The 22,250-nt window shown below is 37.3% G+C and overlaps 2 protein-coding genes and 1 non-coding gene across 4 annotated transcripts in view; 2 read left to right on the top strand and 1 right to left on the bottom strand.

Annotated features, from left to right (window-relative positions):
* The window catches only part of Ppp2r3c (protein phosphatase 2 regulatory subunit B''gamma), a 56,883-nt gene that overhangs the window by 32,576 nt on the left and 2,057 nt on the right, over window positions 1-22,250 (bottom strand). The window contains exons 2-3 of the mRNA XM_015491555.2: window positions 15,322-15,327; window positions 3,379-3,502 (exon numbers count right to left, since the gene is read on the bottom strand). Of these exons, the coding sequence (XP_015347041.1) occupies window positions 3,379-3,436 (58 nt within the window). The 5' untranslated portion in view covers window positions 3,437-3,502; window positions 15,322-15,327. The remainder of the gene's footprint in view (window positions 1-3,378; window positions 3,503-15,321; window positions 15,328-22,250) is intronic.
* Window positions 3,475-22,250, top strand: part of Prorp (protein only RNase P catalytic subunit) — a 123,004-nt gene continuing 104,228 nt past the window's right edge. The window contains exons 1-4 of one of the 2 annotated variants that reach the window (XM_048798682.1): window positions 3,475-3,599; window positions 4,446-5,706; window positions 10,056-10,103; window positions 10,891-11,023. In XM_048798682.1, coding sequence (XP_048654639.1) covers window positions 4,718-5,706; window positions 10,056-10,103; window positions 10,891-11,023 — 1,170 coding nt within the window. In that variant the 5' untranslated portion in view covers window positions 3,475-3,599; window positions 4,446-4,717. Of the gene's footprint in view, window positions 3,600-3,891; window positions 4,029-4,445; window positions 5,707-10,055; window positions 10,104-10,890; window positions 11,024-22,250 lie in introns of those variants that run through there. The other variant, XM_015491536.2, reaches the window with a different exon arrangement.
* On the top strand, window positions 11,736-11,819 carry LOC125615408. Its single transcript, XR_007346068.1, has one exon. It is a non-coding gene; the product is annotated as a small nucleolar RNA SNORA31 (small nucleolar RNA).

The raw sequence follows: 22,250 nt of genomic DNA, 5'->3' as shown, positions 1-22,250 counted from the left end.
AACAGGGATGAGAGGTGGGAGGGAAAGGGAGAGAGAAGGGAAACTGCATGGAAATGGAAGGAGACCCTCAGGGTTATACAAAAGTACATACAAGAGGAAGTGAGGGGAAAGGGAAAAATAATACAAGGAGGAGAAATGAATGACAGTAGAGGGGGTAGAGAGAGAAGAGGGGAGGGGAGGGGAGGGGAGGGGGGATAGTAGAGGATAGGAAAGGCAGCAGAACACAACAGACACTAGTATGGCAATATGTAAATCAATGGATGTGTAACTGATGTGATTCTGCAATCTGTATATGGGGTAAAAATGGGAGTTCATAACCCACTTGAATCAAAGTGTGAAATATGATATGTCAAGAACTATGTAATGTTTTGAACAACCAACAATAAAAAATAAAAAAAAAAAAAAGAATCATTCCAGAGATAGCATAGCCCAAGGAAAACAATAAAGAACAAGCAATTGGGAATTCTATATGTAGCTCTATAGAACTGATAGATCTGGTAATACATTGCCTAGGAAATAGAAATACTTCAAAATATATGTTCTAGTTCTTGTTAATTGTATTGTTTTTTTTTTTTCATGGTTCAGCTGTACTTCTGAAGCTTCCCTGTTTCATCAATCTATCAGGGATTACCCCAAAATCTTATTTGCAGAAATTTTCAAGATCTATAATAATGTATTTATCTATGCATTTGTTTAAGCTCCATAGTGTAACATTAGGTTTGTTGTTTTTGTCTCTTGAGTAAACCAGTAAATATTAATCAATCATATTGAACAGTTAAATAAATAAATATTGGCCGAGGAAATGAATAAAATAATGTACTCATACAAATGTTCATTTTGTTAGTATCTATTGGTACAAAAAATTTAAATGAGTATATTTGACTTTCAGTGTTTAACTAAATTATGTGTATTTTATTCATAAATCCTTTTAGTATTGCACCGTTTAAAATATTCTTTCCTGTTTTTCTATACATTCCCGAGTTTCTGTCTTAATCTTGGTTGTAACTATGATCTCCATAACCAATAAAAATATGTAGCATTTGGTGAGAACTGTTTTTAAGTTTGAAGCAGATATATACCACATTTATAAAGCACAAAACACAATAATTGTGTTTCTGTATAGGAATTCTAGAGTCTTCTATCAAATAAACTTTTTTCACAGCAAAAAAAAAAGGGATTGAGCACAAAGGATGGGATCTAATACACTGACGCGGAAATGGCCTTAAAAAGGAGCTATTATCTGTACAACCTAGATAACTTTTTTTTTTTTTGGTGGGGGGTGGGTACCAGGGAATGAATGAACTAAAGGACACTTGACCATTGAACCACAGTCCCAGCCCTATTTTGTATTTTATTTAGAGACAAGGTCTCACTGAGTTGCTTAGTATCTCACTTTTGCTGAGGCTGGCTTTGAACTCATGATCCTCCTGCCTCAGCCTCCTGAGTCACTGGGATCACAGGCTTGTGCCACAGTGCCCAGCTAGAGAGCTTATTATTTTTGTTGTTGTTTTTCTTCTCTCCCCACACTAAAGTGTAAATTATACAAGGACAGGGAGTTTGGGCCTTCCCCCGCTCCAAAAAAAAGTACTAGGGATTAAACCCAGAGATGCTTTACCACTAAGCTACATCCTTAACCCCTTCTATTTTGAGACAGGGCTTCCTTAAATTGCTGAGGCTGGCCTGGAACTTGACTCTTGCCTCAGTCTTCTGAGTAGTTGGGATTATAGATGTATGCCATCATGCCCAAAAAGTACAGGGATTTTTGTTGTTTTACTCACTGCTGTAGACTAGAATATTACTTGGTACATAATAAGCATGCAATAAGTATATGTTAAAGAATGGAGTATGTTCAAGAACTATGGTGAGGGGCCGGGGTTGTGACTCAGTGGTGGAACACTTGCTGAGCATGCATAGGCACTGGGTTCGATCCTGGCACCATATAAAAATAAACAAAATAAAGGTATTGTGTCCATCTACAACTGAAAAAAAAAAAAAACTATGATGAAAAGAAAGTAGAAGTACAGGCAACTTGTTTGAGAGGCATTCCTTTTTGTGTTTATGCTGTAGATTTTAGTTTACCACTGAGCTACATCTCTGGTGCCAGTAGTAGGCCTAAAAAGAGTTCAAAAAAATGTAGCAGAAGCTAAGGGGGTTGTGGGTTCAAATAACTTTTTCTTAATGTGGGGAATATTATAGAACGACATCGTGTTTTACACCTCAGCAAATGGGGAGGCTAAGGCAGGAGAATTACAAATTCAAGGTCAACTTCAGCAACTTACTAAGAACCTCAGCAATTTAGCAAGACACTGTCTCAAAATTGAAAAGAAAAAAAAAAAAAGACGACTGGGGATGTAGTTCAGTGGAGAAGCACTTCTGGGGTTCATGGAAGGAAGGAAGGAACGAGGGAAGGAGGGAGGGAAGGAAGGAAGGAAGGAAGAAAGAAAAAAGAAATGGTCCAGAAGACAAGGAAATTTTGATGATTATGAGAGGAAGGTTACAAATGGAGAGAAATCAGTGAAAGAAAGTGAATGTGTGTAGAGCTAATGGTTTAGCTTAATGGTAGAAAATTGCACAAGGCTTTGGGTTTGACTCCCAGCATGGAAGGAGGGGGAAAAAAAGGAAGGGAATGGAATCTATGTTATCTAGTGCAATACTGAAACTACTCCTCTTGAGTAGGAGCATGAACTGTTCATTCAGACAAATGAGACAAAGTGTGTGGCCACCCATGGCCAGCAGCTGACAGAAATGGTAAATGGGAACACGTGAAGTTCTCCTTCGACTACTACTTTCTCAATGAGATATATTTTAAAAAGCAAACAAGGTCATCAGCTGAAGGTGAGGACAAACTGGAGGTTTGGGAGAAATTGAGTGTATAGTGAATGCCTACAGGAACACTTTAGGTTGGTGGATTGAGACAATTCACCACAGTTGTTTTTCTCCAGCCAATTTCAGCAGCCCTGTGAGAGTGTATAATAGGAAAGATTTAACCAGGTGGTTTATATGCCAATATGAAGGATAAGGGATAAGTAAAAAAGGAATATAAAATCTAAAATGGGGAAGGAGGAAAGTGAAAAGTTCGACAGCAAAAAGGCCGTAGGATCAATGAATTATAAGTCCCAGTGAGGTTTAAGAGTTGTTGGAGCCAGGGTTATTCTGTTATTCCTCACAAGTCTAGATCAAGACCCTGGAAGTCAGAGGCTCAGGCTAAAGAAGTGTGGTTCAATCTTTTTGGAAGCCCAAAGCATACTCCACTCCACCTCCTTTGTCCAGAGGTACGTCAGAAGTGGAAAGTACGGCTTTCACTTGCTCCTCCTCCCCTTTCTTCCCCCTCCTCTAGTTTAGGGCCGGGCTATCCCAGCAGGCGGCTCCCAAACTCACTGTTTGGATCGGTGTTGGGCGTCGCTAACCGCCTGCGAAGCACTTCTTTCCAGTCCATGGCAGAATTCCGCGCAGTAGCTCCGGCATTTGCTGTTTATTAACCGCTCCACCCCACCAGCTCGGACGTCAGAGCCTGCCAAACTCCGTAGAGATTAGGAAGGCCGCCCAACCGCCATCTTTGATGTGGGCGGAAGTCTTGGCTAAAGGAAAAAACGGCCACTGTAGGTGTAACGGAGGATACAGCAATTATACTATCTGCGGGGAAGCAGAGATGCAAAATGCAAAACCGATTTTGAAGGCTAGAATAAGGAAAACTGCTTATTTCTTAAGGGTGAGCCTTTGGAGCGTGTGCACCACGTGATTCAGGAGTTCACGGGTGCTTCCGGCTTGAGAGACGCGCCTTCTACACAATTTTTTTTTTTTTTCATTCTTCTGGAGGCGCTAACGGTCTCTAGAATGTACAGACGCTTCAGTAGGGCTGTTTCCATCTCACCCCGCCTCCGGCACTACACGTTTCAAAATTGCCTTTTTTCTCGCCGCCAGGCCTTGCCCAACGCGTGCCACTCCCCGGCTTGCCCTCGGTAGCGCGGTGCGTAGTGGACACCGTAGTTTCCGCCGCGTCTAAGATTGGGTTAAGCCTGAGTACTGTGGTGAGTTGTTGAATGAAGTGAACTTAAGAGAGATCCGTACATAGTCGTGTCGGCGCCTTTCGAGGACCACGCTTTCTTATCTGAGTTGTTGGCGCGACAGACACCCCCCACCCCCCGCCTCCTCCAGGACTCATCTTTCCCGACCTGACGAATTTGGCGGCCTGGGGAGAGTTAGGCAAGGGAGAGGGGCCACTAGATGGCTTTCGTCGCTGTCGCTGCTAGTGGGACTGGGGTGGGGGCCTCTTGGTTTGGTTTTGACTTTAATTCCTCCTTTCCAGCGCCTATGGGATCCAATGTTGAGAGCCACAGCCAAAGGGGCCCCAGCAAACTTCCAGCTGCCAGCAATCCAACCCCTTTTGAGGATAGTGGTGAATCACTTGAGTCAAACTGCTTTCCTTCTTGTGCTTTTTTCTTCAGGTTGTCGGACAGGAATGTAACAGACACCAGAGAATCCCTTCTTTGTCTCCTGGCTTAGGACTCAGAACTGATGTTGGATATCGCCGGATCATTGCTTTTGTTGCTGTTGGTAGCCTCCAAAGCAGAACCTTGGTTTGACTGTAATACAAAAGGAGTCTCCTTTTTTAAAAAGTGGCGCTTTGACCCACTACTCTAAACCCCAATTCCTTAATTTTGTTGTGGAAGTAGGCTTTTCGGAACATCTTGATCACAGGTGCTGATCTCATTGCATAATGACTTTTTTGTTGTCAGGTATTCAAAGCTTTTCTAAGCTTTGGAAGTGCAGCCCATGCTTTGGGCTAAGCCCAGGGCACTCTTGCTGCTTCTTCCTCTCAGACTACTGTGGCATCAGGAACCAACAGAGATGGTTTTCTCTCAAAAGCATGTCTCCACAAAGTACCAAAGCTGGGAACGCATCAATTGCCAAGGCCAGATATCTCAGGAAAGGAGATGAGGGCAGTAATAAGCAAGTTTCTTCTGATTCTCCTCATCTTTTTGCAGCCGGAGCAGCTAAAAAGAGATCACAGATGAATCCTCAGAGTAACGATCAAGTCTTGTCACCTCTGAAGAATATTTCTATTCAACTCCCAACAAAACCTTTGAATTCCAAGGAGTGGGATAAACTTAAGGAAGACTTTAAAGGAAAGGCCAATTTTGAAAATTGGATAAGTTCACAGATGGCTCACTGCCATAGCCCTATAGATGTGGCTAAATCTCTGCTGGCATGGGTAGCAGCAAAAAACAATGGTATTGTAGGCTATAATTTACTGGTCAGGTATTTGTATCTCTGTGTCTTTCATAAACAGACTTCAGAAGTTATTGATGTCTATGAAATCATGAGAGCCAGATACAAGAGGTTAGAATCTGGGGGTTACAGTCTTCTCATTCGGGGATTGATGCATTCAGACAGATGGAGAGAGGCCTTGATGCTATTAGAAGATATTAAAAAAGTCATGACCCCTTCAATAAAGAACTATAATGACTGTATCCAAGGGGCTCTCCTTCATCAAGATGTGAACACAGCCTGGAATTTGTATCAGGAATTGCTAGGTCATGATCTTATTCCTATGTTGGAAACTTTAAAAGCCTTCTTTGATTTTGGAAAAGACATAAAGGATGATCACTATTCCAGCAAACTACTTGACATTCTTTTGTATTTAAGAAATAATCAGCTATATCCTGGGGAGTCATTTGCACACAGTATAAAAACATGGTTTGAGAGGTAATTTTGATTTTTCTTTATGTGTGTTTTCATTTTGTTATACCCCAAAGTAGCCCTTTTTGTTGTTGCTGAGAATCAGTCTATTAAGATTTTGCTTTTTTTCCCATCTCTAAGTAAGATTTGTTTTCCCTTTAAGACAAAGTTTTCTCTCTTTAAAACAAATAGTGATGTGGATGTGGGGTTATAGCTCAGTAGAGTGTCTAGCATGCACAAGGTTTGCTCCCCAGCACTACAAAAAAAGGGAGTAGCATAAACAATTTGTATTAATCTGTACCATTCATATAAAAAGGAAATTATAGAGCATTTATTTTTGTTTTCTGAGACATCTAGTATAATGTACATACTTAAGAATAGTATTTGTGTTGAGCTCTTTATATACCCTAGAGATTAGAGCTCTATCTGATGTGTGAGGGGTAAAAATTTGTTCCCAGGATGTAGGCTCCCTATTCACCTCAAGTATTATTTCTCTTGCTGAGAAAAAACTTTTTATTTTGAATCCATCCCATTTGTTGATTCTTGGTTTTAATTCTTGTACTATAGGAGTCTTATTAAGGAAGTTGGGGCCTAGCCCCACGTGATGAAGATTAGGGCCTACTTTTTCTTCTATTAGACACAGAGTCTCTGGTTTGATTCCTAGATCCATGATCCATTTTGAGTTAACTTTTGTGCATGGTGAGAGATAGGGATTCAATTTCATTTTGTTGCATATGGATTTCCAGTTTTCCCAGCACCGTTTGTTGAAGATGCTATCCATTCTCCACTGCATGCTTTTGGCACCTTTGTCTAATATAAGGTAGTTGTAATTTTGTGGATTAGTTTCTGTGTCCTCTATTCTGTACCATTGGTCTACCAGCCTGTTTTGATGCCAGTACCATGTGTTTTTGTTACTATTGCTCTGTAGTATAGTTTAAGGTCTGGTATGATACCACCTGTTTTACTCTTCCTGCTTAGAATTGCTTTAGCTATTCTGGGTCTCTTATTTTTTCAGATGAATTTCATAATTGCTTTTTCTATTTCTATGAGGAACGCCATTGGGATTTTGATTGGAATTGCATTGAACCTGTATAGTGCTTTTGGAAATATGGTCATTTTAATAATATTAATTCTGCCTATCCATGAGCAAGGTAGATCTTTCTATCTTCTAAGGTCTTCTTCTATTTCTCTCTTTAGGATTCTATAGTTTTCATTGTATAAATCTTTCACCTCTTTTGTTAAGTTGATTCCCAAGTATTTTATTTTATTTTATTTTATTTGAGGATATTGTGAATGGGGTAGTCTTCCTCATTTCCTTTTCAGAGGATTTGTCAGTGATATACAGGAATGCCTTTGATTTATGGGTGTTGATTTTATATCCTGCCACTTTGCTGAATTCATTTACTAGTTCTAGAAGTTTCTTGGTAGAGTTTTTTGGGTCTTTTAGGTATAGAATAATATCATCAGCAAATAGTGCTAGTTTAAGTTCCTCTTTTCAAATAGTTAGTCCTTTAATTTCTTTTGTCTGTCTAATTGCCCTGGCCAGTATTTCAAGAACTATGTTGAATAGAAGTGGTGAGAGAGGGTATCCCTGTCTTGTTCCAGACTTTAGAGGGAATGCTTTCAGTTTTTCTCTGTTTAGAATGATGCTGGCCTGAGGCTTAGCGTAGATAGCCTTTACAATGTTTAGGTAAGTTCCTGTTATCCCTAGTTTTTCTAGTGTTTTGAACATAAAGGGGAGCTGTATTTTGTCAAATGCTTTTTCTGCATCTATGGAGATGATCATATGGTTCTTATCTTTACGTCTATTGATGTGATGAATTACATTTCTTGATTTCCATATGTTGAACCAACCTTGCATCCCGAGGACCATTTGTCCCAGCTATTCCTCTTCTCGGACTAAACCCAAAGGACCTAAAAACAGCATACTATAGGGACACAGCCACATCAATGTTTATAGCAGCACAATTCACAATAGCTAAACTGTGGAGCCCTTCAATGGATGAATGGATTTTTTAAAATGTGGCATTTATACACAATGGAATATTACTCAGCACTAAAAAATAATAAGATCATGGCATTTGCAGGGAAATGGATGGCATTAGAACAGATTATGCTAAGTGAAGGTAGCCAATTCCAAAAAAACAAATGCTGAATGTCTTCTCTGATATAAGGGGGATGACTCAAAATGGGGTAGGGAGGAAGAGCATGGGAAGAGATTACCTCTAGATAGGGAAGAGGGGTGGGAGGGAAAGGGAGGGAGAAGGGGAATTGCATGGATGGTGGAAGGAGACCCTCATCGTTGTACAAAATACATGTATGAAGATGTGAATTTGGTGTCAACATATCTTGTATACAGAGATATGATAAATTGTGGTATAAAGGTTTATTAAGAATTATAATGTAAATAATAATAATAAAGCTCATGTAAAAAAATAAATAAAAATTTTTTAAAAAAAGAATATTTATAGCCAAGTTCATAGAAACAAAAGGATAGCCAGGTATAGTGTAGCACACAATCCCTGAGCCTTTGGAGGCTGAAGCACGAGGTTCACAAGTTTGAGGCCAACAATTTAGTGAGATTCTATCTCAAAATAAAAAGTAAATAGGTCTGGGAATGTAGCTCAATGGTAAATTGCCTCTGGGTTCAGTTCCCCAGTGCCAAAAAGAAAAAAAGGATATAGTATGTGACTAGAGCTGTCCTTAGGCCATATTAGTAGTTTTAGAAGTTCTGTTTGAAGTCTAGTGACTGGGATAATGTACTTATATTTATTCTGTTTAATCTCTGCATTCTATCAACTTCTATGGGTTAAATGGGATGAGATTCCTGATCAAATCTGATATGCAAGTATCAAAATTGAAACTTCATCTTCCTGGGTTTGGATCTTTCATGATTTGGCTGCTTTCCAAAGCTCTCTGCTTTCACTTTGTTTTTATACCTATTTATTGGTTTAGTCTTTGTTCTCATTTCTTCATCATTAGTGGACTTCAGGCCCTTTCCTTCCTCTTTTTTCTCTTCCTTTTTATAACATATGTTTTACAGAGCTTTAAAGTAGCAATTATGCTTAAATACCTTCACAGTATCAACAGAGGAGGAGCCAAAGTGTGAAAATCTTCAGATTTTATTCTGTTATCAAGAATGCTGGTTTTGGAGTGGAGTTTTAGAAAGGTTATTGCATAAACAATGAGAAGAATAGAATGGAGAAGGATTAATATTGAAAACAGGAATACCTGTTTAAATGCAATTTTAGTGGATGGGAGATGATGAGGTCCTGAATTAAGAACTGGGGAGAGAGGGGATTGGAATCAATAAGAACTGATGGTAAAAATGAAAGAGGAAAGTTAATTGAGAAAATAAATCAAATAATTTTTGAATGACTTCAATTAGTCTAGGCACCATTGATAGACCCAACCTGATCTTTTCTTAAAATTGGGAGCCATCTCGCCACAAAGCCATGAAAAGATAATTTCGGCTTTACTATAAATTACTGCAAATTCTGAACCTGCTTGGAATGCCTGCCAGTGCCTTGAACTCACCCATGCCTGGCCCTCTGACCAGATAGCAGCGCTCTCTGAAACTTTAGTGACGCCTCACAAATCTTGGCCTTCCCTGGCCAGATAGCAACCCTCTCTGAGGCTCTAATGACCTTCATAAATTCTGATGTCGGGGCCAGCAAAAATGTAAACTACCATTAGTGTTATGCTTGTCAGAGTTCTGTTATCTGTAAACCCCCTTTGTGTAACTTTCTGGGCTATAAAGCTGGGCTGCAGGAAAGCTGCTGCTGTCTTGTTCCCACGGTTTTGGGTGGGAGAGGCAGCCCGGCCGGTCGAAAAAATAAGCTTGCTTTAATTTGATTTTAATTGGAGTCAGTGGTCTTTTCTTGCGTCCCGGTCTAACACTATAAGTATTTTGTGATATGAAATCTTTTATGATGGTATTCTCAACCTAATTAGGAATACAAAACCTGATCTGTTAAATAACAGTGATCTATAAGAATAGTATGAGAGATGAGAGAAATTATCCTGAGTAGGAGCACACTTTAGCAACTATGGAGAAGGTTAGAGTTGAGTTTGATTTAGAGGTTGTATTACTAAGATCATCTGCTTTTTGTATAGCTCCAGTGAAGATAGATTTAGACTTGAAGAAGTTGAGGATTGGATTACAGGTGAACCAATAGGAAGGAGGAGACCCAGTGGAGGATACCATTTGCTCTTTAGCCCCAACACAGTATAATAACCACTCTTGTAATTAAACCATTCTAGGGAAGTATCCTGATCCTTCAGAGTTATTACAGAGTTTCTAAATACAATGAATATTTTTCAATTCAGTAGGAATCTAATCCGATGATTTGATTCCTTTTTTTTTTTTTTAATAGTGTTCCTGGAAAACAATGGAAAGGACAATTCACCACAATCCAGAAAAGGTAAAGGATAATATTTATTTTTAACTTGTTTGATTCAGGGTTAGTAAGTTTTATTGCTATCGATTTGAAAATATGAAAGAACCCTTTAGGAATAAGATAATTAAGAGTATGTAATAGGGCTGGCTTTGTAGCTCAGTGGTTGTGTGCCAGCCTAGCATGTGTGAGGCAATGGGTTCAATTCTCAGCACTGCATATAAATAAACAAAGGTCCATCGACAACTAAAAAAAAAAAAATTAAAAAAAAATAGAGTATATAATTAGAGTGCCCCGGGAAAGAGCCATTTTTTTGCATATGGAGACTTTACAGTGCTCAAAATGTTTTTCTTTCCTGTTGGTACCATAAACCACTATGAAGCCTTAGAGATGTTTGCACCTGGAGATTTGAGACACAGTTGTGTTTTAGGAATTACTTAAAAATTTTCATCCAGTGCCTACCGATTTACTTTTTTTGGGTTTTCTGGCACACTAATATGTGATATTTTCAGGCTTTCAAGAAATCAGATGCAGGCTGGGGTTGTGGCTCAGTGGCAGAGTGCTTACCTCTCGCATGTGAAGCACTGGGTTTGACCCTCAGCACCACATAAAAATAAAAAAAGCAAAATAAAGATGTTGTACCCATGTATAACTAAAAAAAAAAGAAGAAAAAAGAAATCAGATGCATGTGATGATCAAAAATGTTTTCATGTTCTTTTCTATTACCTTTCACTTTATTTGTGTCTTAGAATTACTAATTTTAGAAAAAGTACTTTTCCAGAGCATTATTTAACTTATAAAAATTTAATTACAGTGGTCAGTGTTCATGCTGTGGAAAAACCATGGAGTCTATTCATCTGAGTCCAGAAGAGTATGAATTTCTTAAGAGAAAAATCATAAGGGATGTAATAGATGGAGGAGACCAATATAAAAAGACAACACCTCAGGTGAGTCTAACAGTCTTTATTATATTCTTGGATTGCTTGTCTAGGGCAGGGCCCAGCAATTCTCTCCCCATAAAGAACAGATAATAAATATTACATGGTTTCTGGGCTATATAATCTCTATTGTAGCTTTTTGATTCTGCTGTTGTAGTTAAAATAGGCATCGACAATATATAAACAAATGAATGTGGCTGTCTTCCATTAAAACTGTTCACAGAAACAAGCAATAGGCTGGATTTGGCCCATGGCCACAGTTGTCAACCTTTCAGAGATTACTTTAGAATTTCATAGAATAATTGGTTTATACTATCATCTATTGAAGTCAGTCCTGTTACATGTAGGTGTAATAGGTGCAAGTAAATTAAAAAGACAGATGCTTATTCTTTCTTTAAGTGTTTCCAGAAAACTTTTCAGTAAACTCCTATAAAAACAACTTTTCTAGTCAAGGTAGTTTGGGGTAACTTATTAAAATTGCTCACACGTTTTCTTAACATTGAATTTGATTCGCTAAGTCATATATAATAGTTTTATCTTGCCAATCTTCAGTTCTTTATGATGGGTACTTAGATTAAATTGAAGAGGGAAGATACTTTTGAATTGGTCATCCATGGGGATTATCTTTCTAAATTCTTTTTTTTTCTTCCTTTTATCAAGTAAAAATGAGAAGCAAAAATTGTTTTGGCACTCCCCTTGACTTTTCATTTTAATTTTTATAAAATATCCCTAGGTAGGATACAAAGGAAAAATCTCTGCACTTTCTGTTTTTATGGCAGACCAGATTGAACTGGGGAATACATCTGTAGGAAAGAAAAAAAAAAAAACAAAAAAAAAAACTCCATAGGTCATATGAAGACCTTTAAAGTCAAAATCTTGTCCACAAAATCCTCCAATTAAAGTCAAAATCTTGTCCACAACAACAACATATCCATTTTATAGAATACCTTTTATCTAACTTTGTTGATGACAATTAACGTTTATTAAGTAACGTTAAGTACATTAATTATCTTACATCTCATTTAATCCTTATAACTACCCTATAAGATACTATTTTATTATTATTTTCCATGTGGAGTCCTTTTCTTTCATCCCCCTGGAATTACCTGTTCCATCTATCAGGAATAAGTATGAGGAGAAGATAATACTTTAATTTCTGGTACATTGGGTTTTAGTGCCAGCAGAAGATCCAGGACTTGAGGTCCAATTTGGAGAAGAGAACTGCTGTTGGAGGTTTCAGGGGGCATCATCACTACAGTAAATTAAACCAAGGGTACCTTGCTAATAAAATCCAGGTCTGACTAACCCTAAAACTTTTGCCATCATACTCTTACAGTACAGTCCATAGATGCATATATACCTGACAGCCAGCTGATTGTCACAGCTATTAATACCTTGGGAATCTCTGACTTAAACAAATTCCTTTGTGTGTGTGTGGGGGGGGGGGTGCTGAGATTGAACCCAGGGCCTTGTGCATGCGAGGCAAGCACTCTACCAACTGAGCTATATCCTCAGCCCAACAAATTCCCTTTTAGTATAACAAATGTCTATTGAGCACTCATGTGTGTCATCTGAACTAGGTGCTAAGATAAATACATGGTTGTATAAATCATGCTGGTTGTTATCAAAAACTTAACCCTTTCTGCTATAGAATAGTGCATATTCTTCCCATTTTGCATCTTTTTATTTGGATGACATTTTTAATTCACAGAAAAAATGAAAAAATTAACAGAATGGACACCTACATTCTTGGACACCTTCATCTAAATAACTGTTAATGTTATGCCACATTGGTTTTCTCTGTGTGTATGTGTTTATGAACCATTTAAAACTAAGTTGTAGGGGCTGAGGTTGTGGCTCAGTTGGTAGAGCATTTTCCTTGCATGTGTGAGGCACTGGGTTTGATCCTCAGCACCACATAAAAACAATAAATAAAGGTATTGTGTCTGTCTACAATTAAAAAAAAATATATTAGAAAAAAAAGTAAGTTGTAGACATGAAGATCATTACCACACCCAGAACCTGTGACAGACTTTTTAAAGAAGTCTGGACAATTAATCTTGTATGGGGCTTCACAAATTGTTAAAATGCAAATTCTAATTTCATTGTTTGGAATGGGGCCTAGAAGTCTTATTTCAAACAAGTTCCCAGTTGATGTGATTTTGGTCTTTGGACACATTTTGAATAGTGACTATGTCTAATTATCTGATTGCTTTCTTTTCATTAATTTGGTTTAAATGCCTTTGAATATACTATACACTCCCTTATTCCTTTTCTTTCATCCCTCTGGAATTAACCTGTTCCATCCATCAGGAATAGGTATGAGGAGAAGATAATACTTTAATTTCTGGTATATTGGGTCTTAGTGCCAGCAGAAGATCAAGGACTTGGGGTCCAGCTTGGAAAAGAGAACTACTGTTGGAGGTTTCAGGGAGCATCATCACTACAGTAAATTAAACCATAGGAATGCCTGAGTTCATCCAGGAAGAGAGTGGGAAGAGTAGTGGGTTCAGAACTTGGTGGGTGTGGAATGGGGAGCACCAACATAGGATAAAAGGTCAAAAAGTAGTTCCATTTAGTAGAATAGTTAGATTAACACAGTCTGTTCAGTGCAGTGTAACAGACCCTCAAATCCCATCTGTCTCATTTTGAATTCCATTTAACATTCTTTGATTTTTATCCCAGAATAGTATTATATTATGTGGACATAAAAAGAAGATTCATATATTCATTCATTGGTTGATGAACATTCTCTTATTTGGGGGCCATTATGAATGAAGCTGGTCAGAATATTCTAATACAAGTTTTTGTACTTTATATTTTTGTATTAGTTCCCAGGACTGCCCTAACAAATTACCACAAATTGTGTGAATGACAATGACAGAAGTTTATTCTCTCACTGTTCTGTAGGATAGAAGTCTGGAATTAAGGTGTTGCTAGGGCCATGCTTCTTCTGAAGACTAGGAAAGAACCCCTCCTTCCCTTTTGCTAGCTCCTGAAACTTTTGGCTCCTGGACATTGCTGGTGTTCCTTGGCTTTTAGCTGCACCATCCATTTTTTTCCTCTGTCTTCACATGACCTTCTTTGTGTATCTCTGTCATCTCTTTTTATAAGGGCTCTAGCCATTGGATTTATAGTTTGCTCTAATCCATTATGACCTCATTATAAGTAATTACATCTTCAAAAACTCTCCAAATAAGGTCGCTTCCTGAGGTTTCTAGTGGGCATGAATCGGGAGGGAATACTCACTATTCAATGTACTACAACTTTTGTTGTGACTATAGATAGAACCAGAATGTTTGGGTCCTATGACAAGGGTATATGTAATATTTTAAGAAACTACCAACTTGATTTCTAACATTTATATTCCTACCAGCAGTGTATGCATGTTACAGTAGCTTCATATTATGGCCAATACTTAGAATAGTCAATTGCCTCGACCTACATGGCCATTAATTCAAGTAACCAAATAGGATGGTGAGGGGATGAAGAAAGGACAGACAAAAACACAAATAGAGAAAAAGCCAGGCCTCAGCGGTTCACTATCAACCCTGATAGGGAGATAGTGACCACGAACAAGCTTGGCATGTTTATTATATAATTTTTAACATCAACATTATTGTGATGTTATTATATAATTTTTAACAACAACATTATTGTGAGGGCTGGGATTGTAGCTCAGTGGTAGAGTGCTTGTCTTGCACATGTGAGGAACTGAGTTCAATCCTGAGCACCAAAAAAAGGTAAGTAAAGGCATTGTGAGGAAAAAAAAAAAAAAGCATTTATTATGAGAAAGTTTCTTCAAGAGAAACAGAACTGAAGTTGAGGGTATAAACAGCCCAATTAGAACTATCAGCTTGCTCCCATAATTCTCTATCCCCAGGCAGCTGGTGTCTGAAATTCTAGGTCATGAACTGATAATTCTGTGGCTGGCACAGTACCTCCTTTTGAACAGGGCATCACCACAGCCACTGGGCAGTCTCAAATTGATGCCTTTGTTCCAACAGTTCCCAAGATGGGCATTGCTTCTGCCACTGGACAGCCCAAGGACCATAATTCATTCACTGCTCCCAAAAGTCAGTCTCTTTAACTTAAGCTATTCTAATAGCTGCAAAGTGGTATCATTATGATTTTAATTTACATTTTCCTAATGACTAACGTTGAGCATCTTTTTACATACCTAATTGCTGTCCACATATTTTCCTTGGTAAAGTGTTTGATAGATCTTTTGCCCATCTTAAAAATTGGGTGGTTTTCTTACTGAGTTTTAAGAGTTGTTTATAAGACTGGGAATGCAGTTTAGTGGTAGAGCACTTGCCTAGCTTGCACAAGGTTCTGGGTTTGATCACTAGCATTGGGAAAAAAAAAAGGTTATGTATTTTAGATACAAGTTCTTTGTCAGATAAACATTTATGTAAATATTTCCTTTCAGTCTATGGTTGCCTTTTATTTTAATAACTTTAAAGATTTTGATTTGATGCTGGCTTGGAGAGATCTTGACATTAGGATTTTCAAAAACTCCCAGGTGATTTAAAACTATAGCCAAGAACAACTGCTTATAATGTGAGATTTTAAAGAAACATTATATATGGCAGCTTCTTTTCTGTGGGATAATTTCAGGGGGAAAGCTCAGTTACAGAAAGTAAATATTTACAGTTGTTTAGTGTACTTAGACAACATAGCCAGCAGATGGCAATAGGGTAACATATAAAAACTATTTTAGGTTATGGCCTAGTCAAATAGATTAAAGGATTAATGAATTTCTTTTAAACTGAAAGGTATCTAATGTCATTTTTGTTTAAATTAGGTTAGTGGTAGTAGGTAAAGATGAAAGCTATAGATGTGAATTTTAAGGGAACAAAGCAGAACTCCAAATAATTTGTGTCCACTAATTTAACTATATGAAATGATATCAATGAAGATCAAAAAGTTGATTTGAAGCTAGGGGGATAGTGTGAGTTTAATATTAATCAGGTTCTTTTCCCTCTTGTTATCCTTTATTCTTAATATTAAATTAGAAGTTTTTTCCCCCTATATTCAGCTTCTCAGTTCTTGTGCCAGGCTCTACAGCACACACCTGTAATCCTAGCAACTCAGGAGACTGAGGAAGGAGGTTTGCAAGTTTAAGACTAGCCTCAGGAACTTAGTGAGACCCTGTCTCAAAATAAAAATAAATAAATAAAAATGGCTGAGGATTTGACTCAGTGGTAAGGCACCTCAGGGTTCAATCCTTGGTACAGACCCTTTTATATTCTTAAAACTTACTGAGAACTCCAGAGTGCTTTTGGTTTATACAGGTTTATATAAAAATATACTCTGAGAACCTTTAAAAATACATACTAATGCATTTTAAAAATATAAAATCTACCTCCTGTTAACCTAAATGTTATTTCTTTTCATGGAAAATAATTATGTTCAAAACAAAATGGTGTGAATGAGAAGATTGGCATTGTCTTATTTTTTGCAAGTCTCCTTTATTACATGACTTAAAAGAAGATAGATTTTTTTTTTCTTTTTACAGTGAAAGATCTTATATTTAGAATTAGCCAACTGCACTCAGATGATCCCCATTTGTTGGCAACATAGATCAGACAGATGAACATAGACTTTCTTTTATATATCAGTCTTGATCAGGATGTTAATCTTGTCCATGTAAGTGTCATAGAGCTTCTTCACAGCCTGTTTGATCCGGTTGTTGGCCAGTGAACACAAATGTAGTTTGGGGTTCTTCTTCATGACCAACTCAGGTGAGGCGGAACTTGATGGCATAGTGGTCAAGCTTGATTATCCTAGGGGTGCTCTTTAAGTATATTTATGCTGCCTTGGGAGCTAAAGTATCTTGGGCTGCTGGAATATACGTGATGGCTAGATCTTTTGTGTGTGTAACAGCAGATGCTTTTTAACATTGCTTCTTAGACTTCAAAGCCATAACTTTTGATTTGGCTGTGAGGAGCAGGGTTTCCTACCGCACTTTGAGCATCTCAATGAAAAGGATCAACAGCTGGATTTTTTGTATCCACTTATGTGTTCACTTTGTTATAGCATATTGTTTTAGTTGAAGTTATATTGTTTATTTGAACAAAAGAGATTCAGACTAAACAAAGGCAGTGATTTCACTACTCAGCATATCTTCCATTTCATTTCTTCTGTTATTTTTTATTGAGACTTACTATTTCATCATCATTTTTCACTTCCAAAGTAGAGGTAGGTTTTTTCTCTTTATAAAGATATATGTATTTAAAACTACAAAAAACTTCAGTAGGAGCTAGAGATGTAGCTTAGTGGTAGAGTGTTTGCTTAGCATGCATAAGGCCCTGGGTTTGATCCCCAACACTGTACCTCCCCACAAAAAACATGCAATCAAAATAGACAACCAGTGCCCACGTATGTTTTTAGTACATCAACATCACTCCATCATTTTTTTTTTAGTTGTAGATAGATACAATATCTTTATTTATTTTTATGTGGTGCTGAGGATTGAACTCATGTGGAAGGCAAGCGCTCTACCACTGAGCTACAGCCCCAGCCCTTTTTTTTTTTTTGAGGTACTAGGGATTGAATTCAGGGGCACTCTACTGCTGAGCTACATTCTCAGCACTCTTTATTTTTGTTTTGAGACAGAGTCTTGCTAAATTGCCTAGGCTGGCCTTGAATTTAGGATCCTCCTGCCTCAGCCTCCTAATTTTCTGGATTACAGGCATTTGGCACTGTACTGGCCAGCATGGGCCTTTAAATCCATGTCAGGCCATGTCACTCTTCTGTTTAAAACTCCTTAGTAGCTTTCCATCTAACTCAGAGTCTTTACAATGACCTGTGAGGCCCTTCACAATCTGGCCTCTGTTAGCCTCTCAGATCATACCCTGTTCCAGCCATACTGGACTCTTTAGTGTTTCTTGATCTTTCAGATATGCTTCTGCCCCAGGACTTTTGCACTTATTGTTTCTGCTTCATCCAGATATTAGCATAATTATTCATCTGTCTCCTTCAAGTCTTTTCTTACATGTTGCTGTCTTAGATGGCTTTTCCTGATCATACTATTTATAATTGCATGTGTACCCTCACCCCCACCCTAGCATTCCCTGTCTTCTGTACTTGCTGTATGTTTCTCCATGGCATGGAATTTTGTCTATTTTGAATGCTGCTGTATCCCCATAAGTTAATGGTAACTATGACATAAAGATGCTCAATTTGCTGATAAAATGAATAGTAGTTACCATTTTACTTTGTGCCAGGCACTGTACTAAGATCTTTGCATAAGTTTTCTCTAATTGTTATGACAATCCTTTAAGAAGGCAGCATCCCTTTTTTGTTAGACCTCAGAGTGTTTCAGTGAATTGTCAAGCAAAATTTGTAAGTAGCAGAAATACTAGAATCCAAATCTGTCTGATTCACAAATATGAGTTCTGTTCATTAAGCTCCTATATTCAAAATGAAAATATTGGGCCATTTAAGAAATTTAGCAAGATACCTATTGTTTAATGTTATTTGTTTGATAAAGAAAGATATGTACTATATTTCTGGCAATTTCCATCATGGATTATCTTTACTTTAAAAGAATAAAATGAAAAGAGCATGTTTCAGTTACCTGGAGAACCTACTTATATGTAGAATACATCATTACCCCAAATAAAGATAGAAAAGACTATTCTGTCAGAGAAGATTGGACCAAATGTCCAGCACGTCTTCTGGCTCTGTGATTTTGACTTCCTAACTGTTGCCAGGCAACTTAATTATCTGTTAACAAAAGTAACATAAGATTGGATATTGTAATGGAAGCAGAGATGAGAGTGGAGCCCTGAAGACAACAGAGTAGAATAGAAGTTGTGATTTAGGTGAATGAAAGTTCAGAGCCTGCACAGTGTCAGTTTGAAAGGAAAAGGGACATCAAATCATTATTGTGGTTTCAGTGGTATGAAGCTCTTTTTGAAAAGAATTTTTTTATTAGAGCATCATAACTATGCATAGTAATTAGGTTTATTTTGACAAAATCATACATGCAAGGAATTTTATTTCAAGCCCCTCTTCCCCCATCTCCTCCTTCCTCCAATTCTCCCTCCTCTATTAAACTTCCTTTCTTCTACATATACATATAAGTGAAATTCCCTTTGGTATCTTTATATATGCATATAACATGATTTTGTTAAATTCATTCCATTTATCTTTCCATTTTGCCTTCCTCCCTCTTGTTCTACTTCTACTCCACTGATGTCTCCTTTATGATACCAATTCTCTCTTCCACTGCCTGGTATGAAGCTCTTTTGATAACCTCTCAACTTTTCCTTAATTTCTGAAGGGAGAGATTCCAAGTTTTTGCATGTTGAGCAGAGCACATGATACCTCTTTTTAGCAAACAATCTGATTTCTTTTTTTAAATGGAAATTATTATTTTTTAAATACCTTTGTTTTATTTATTTATTTTTATGTGGTTGTGACGATTGAACCCAGGGCTTCACATGTGCTTGGCGATAACGCTACCACTGAGCCACAAACCCAGCCCCACAAGCTGATTTCTTAAGTTTTTTTTTTTTTTTTTTTAATATTTTTAGTTGTAGACAGACACAATACCTTTATTTTGTTTGTTTAGTATTTTTTTTTTTTAATGTGGTGCTGGGGATGGAACCCAGTGCCTCATGCTTGCTGGGCAATCACTCTACCACTGAGCCACAACCCCAGCCCCTTAAGCTTTTTAAAAAAAAATTTTTTTTAGTTTTTATAGTCAGACACAATAGTTTTATTTTATTTATTTATGTTTATATGGTGCTGAGGATTGAACCCAGTGCTTCGAACGTGCTATGGGAGCACTCTACCCTGAGCCACAACCCCAACCCCTCCCTTAAGCTTCTTTGACTAGTGATTGTTCTTCAAGATTTAAAGAAACAGAAAATAGAGAAATTAAGAATTTGGTACATGACATTATCAAAATTGAATCAGATCAACCAACTAGAGTGAACTACTAATTGAAAGAAAATAAGGGAACAGAGAAATATGTTAAATTATATACCTCAAGAGTACAATCAGCCAGATATGGTGGCACACATCTGTGATCTTAGCAGCTTGGGAGATGGAGACAGGAGGATCACGAGTTCAAAGCCAGCCTCAGCAATTGTGAGGCGCTAAGCAACTCAGACTCTGGCTCTAAATAAAATACAAAATAGGGCTGGGGATTTGGCTCAGTGGTCGAGTGCCCCTGAGTTCAATCCTCAGTATAAAAAAAGGACAATCTTCAAATCCATTCTGGGAAACTACAAGATAAACAACCCAGTTTCTTCCAGTAAATCAATTGCAAGAAAAAGAGAAGCAAGAACCTATAGATTGAAATTTGAGATGTGGCAACTATCTGCACTATCTAGACCAAATTGGGTTCACAGTTCCTGGTTTAAAAAATCAGTCAAAGAACTCTGAATACCAGTTATTTGGAAATATTGAGAAGTTATTGTTGATTTTTACTTAGAGGTACTAATATTAGTGAGTTAAAACTCTTTATATTTCAGAGCTAAACACTGAAATGTTTATGGGCGAAATGATGTGATGTCTTGAGATATGCTTCAAAAATTAGTGAGAAAATGGGGAAGCATGCCTGTAATCCCAGCAACTTGGGAGGCTGAGGCAGGAGGATTGCAAGTTCAAGGCTAGCCTCAGCAATTTAGTGAAACTCCATCTGAAAATAAAAAATCAAAAGGGCCGGGAATGTGGTTCTATGGCTAAGTGCCCCTGGGTTCATTCTCAGTACAAAAAATAAAAGCGGGAAATAGGGAATAGAATAGATGGGGTTACATATGAAATAAGATTGACATGAGTTAATAAAATTTTATAGGTTCATAGAGATTTATCATGTTATTCTGTTTTCTTTTGTATGTTTGAGATTTTCATATAAAATATTTTTAAAAAACTGATATTAAAACATACATTTTCAGAATAAAAGTTATGAAGAGGGAGATTATAAAACAGTGCATCCTTAGTGGTTGTCATGCAGAGGCAACATCTTTTTATAGTACATTTTCTCAGCTAACTATAGTAAGTATATATTTAATTACAAAAGAAGAAAACAGTTAAGAAATGTCACTGCAGAATGAAAGTCTTTGAGCAAGGAATATTTTCAAGATAACTGAAAATTGTTATGACATTTGCACATGGTAATTGTTTCTTTTTCCATTTTTGAAATGCACAAGAGATGAAATTTCTTATTAGAGTAGAACAGCTCATTTAGATTCAGAGTCAACTCTATAGAGATTTTTCCTATTGTACTGCATTGCTATTGCTTTACAAAAGAATTATTAATATTTGCTCTGGAATTAGAGAAAAAGTCCTATACTTGTTAATCTATTGTATAGTGAAAACACTGTAGCTATTGTGGCAGTCTGGAATGTTCCAATATGTAGCTACCCCTGCTTTTAATGCAGATGGCAACTGCAGATTGATTCTGGTTTGGCGAGGCCTTCCAAGAAGGGAAATTTGAACCTGAGAGCTTCTGTCCTCAGTAGTGCTAATTGGGAGTTGTGCAATAAGGGGATTTCCAGTCTTTGTTAAAAAGGATCTCCAGGCACATTTCCTCTGTGTTTTTCCATTTTCCTCAGCTGTGAAGCAACTGCAGGGAAGTAAAATGTGATTTCCTTATTCGGGAGTGCCAGCTTTTATTTTGGAGACTAATAATTGGAAGAGTGGAATGTGCATGGATTGAGTTACTTGTAGGACTGATTTAAACACTAGGTTTGTTTTGTTTTTCTCTAATTGGTTTACTGCATTTGTAATGACAGTGGATTTGCTCAGATGATTTGAATTAGCAAGTAACTTAGGTTGTCTCAAAAACAAGTATCTCTCTTAATGGACCACTTCTTTAATTAATAGTATGATTCTTTGCAAGGAGTTTGGAAAAAAAAAAGAATGGTAAAATTATATTCTGTCATATTAATAAAAACACTGTAGTTCCTTTGCAGGTTCATACTGTATAAATGCTTATTTTTTTGGTTGAACTGATGATTTACTCTGCAAAATTATCTAAAATGAGAGAAGTGGCCAGAGGATATTTTTCATGAAAACATAATAAGACCCTATCAAGCACTGTGCCCAGGTACAATGTCAGTGGGAAATGAAGAGAACTTATTAGTAGAGTAGATGTCAGGAGCCATTATTAGACTTTAGGTGACAGATCTTAACATAAATTAATACCTTTCTTGTACTTACAGTCAGTATCCCATATGTCAGTTAATTGTGGTTCTTCCCCCCCCCCCCCCCCCCC

Source organism: Marmota marmota, unplaced genomic scaffold (genome assembly GCF_001458135.2).
Source record: "Marmota marmota marmota unplaced genomic scaffold, marMar, whole genome shotgun sequence".
NCBI lineage: Eukaryota > Metazoa > Chordata > Mammalia > Rodentia > Sciuridae > Marmota > Marmota marmota.
The sequence above is the reverse complement of the archived record's forward strand: the minus strand, read 5'-3'. Positions and strand labels throughout refer to the sequence as shown.